Source organism: Asparagus officinalis, chromosome 5 (genome assembly GCF_001876935.1).
Source record: "Asparagus officinalis chromosome 5, Aspof.V1, whole genome shotgun sequence".
NCBI lineage: Eukaryota > Viridiplantae > Streptophyta > Magnoliopsida > Asparagales > Asparagaceae > Asparagus > Asparagus officinalis.
Window position 1 is genome coordinate 86,664,672 of NC_033798.1, and position 1,442 is coordinate 86,666,113.

Sequence of the window (1,442 nt, forward strand, 5' to 3'; positions counted from 1 at the left end):
TCCTTGGATTTTTTTTTTTTTTTTTTTTTTTTTTTGTCGTTTTATACTCATAGCTGACATAATAATGTCAATGAGAAAAGATCAGAAGATGTAAATCAAAATTTTTCCTGTGTTGGCCATGAAAAATGAGAAAAATCATGGATGCATCAGCATCTCTTGAAAGTGAACTTAGGTGGGAGATTCATTCATCGACAAGCCCTTGGTTGTTCAGTTAATATCATGTAGCAGAGAATATACAGATAGTAAGCACCAAGAACCTCCATCCCACTGTTTACTGATCTATTCATGAACAGATATTTGCATCTAGAGCCTACCGCTATAATGCCTCCTCCTACGCAATGATATAAGATTATAAGTCCCTTTAACTTCTTCCCGCAAACTAGGATTTCACCACTCCAATAAAAAAAATCACTAATTGGCTCATAGTAACGCCACTCTAGCACAAGATTCACACGAACAAATCAAAATTCACAACAAACGGTTGTCAGTATATCTCCTCAAGTTAATAGAAATAAAAACACGAAATCACAAAATCATAATAAAAACAGTTGATGTCGAGCATTTATAACCAGACTCACTAGAAAACGAACTTAACAAACCCTAGAACAAGAAAATGTCAGATAAACTTACATGGGGAAAAAACATACAATTAGCCCTAGAAATCGAGAATAAGCAGCCAAGAAGATAATAAATACGATCTTGTTCGTGCCCGGAGATTAAAAATAAGTCAATTCAATAAAAAAAAACCTAACTATTTCCCCCCAAAAAAAATAAAATTAAAAACCCTAACTCGCTGAAGGAGAACTTGTGATACCTGGGAACGTGAGAAGACGAGACGAAGATCCGAGGAAGAGAACGGAAAGAATGAGAAAGAAGAGGGAGAGAGATGAGGATTTCTCTGACGCTTGATCCCTTTCCATCGCCATTTTCTCACAGAGGCTGGGGAGAAAATGTGCGACGACGAAGAAAAGAGAGCGGGAAAAGGGTTTGATAAAATGCCTTGAGAACGAGGGCCCAAGAACAGAGCCTGTTGATCCTTGACAAATAAATTTTAAGATGCGCGTGGACGAGGTTTATTTAAGGGTTAATTGCGTCTAGAACCCTGCTCGTATAAATGGCCACATTTGTAGTTTTATTTGTGCGGGTAGACATCGCCAAATTGTAAATGGTCACTTTTGTAGTTTTATTTGTGCGGATAGACACTATGTAGTATCGATCCAAGTAAGGATACACCTCCTTAGCTACTTTTTTGGTAATTTGGGAGTTATTCTCACAAGTGAACATATAAGGAGTCTATCTGCCTTCTCAAAATCTTTTGTTTAAGAGTAAATAAAATCACTCGGAAGGTCTATTTGCGCAAATAGAACTATAGAGGATCTAGTCGCAACAATGCTAAAGGGGACCTGTTTGCAATTAACTCTTTATGTCAAGGTAATTTTCAA

General features: G+C 37.0%; 1 protein-coding gene across 4 annotated transcripts in view; it reads right to left on the bottom strand.

Annotated features, from left to right (window-relative positions):
* LOC109840029 (glucan endo-1,3-beta-glucosidase 12-like) overlaps positions 1-1,027 on the bottom strand; it is an 11,317-nt gene extending 10,290 nt beyond the window's left edge. For all 4 annotated transcript variants that reach the window (XM_020408528.1, XM_020408530.1, XM_020408527.1 and 1 more), the window contains exon 1: positions 815-1,027. In XM_020408528.1, coding sequence (XP_020264117.1) covers positions 815-926 — 112 coding nt within the window. In that variant the 5' untranslated portion in view covers positions 927-1,027. The remainder of the gene's footprint in view (positions 1-814) is intronic.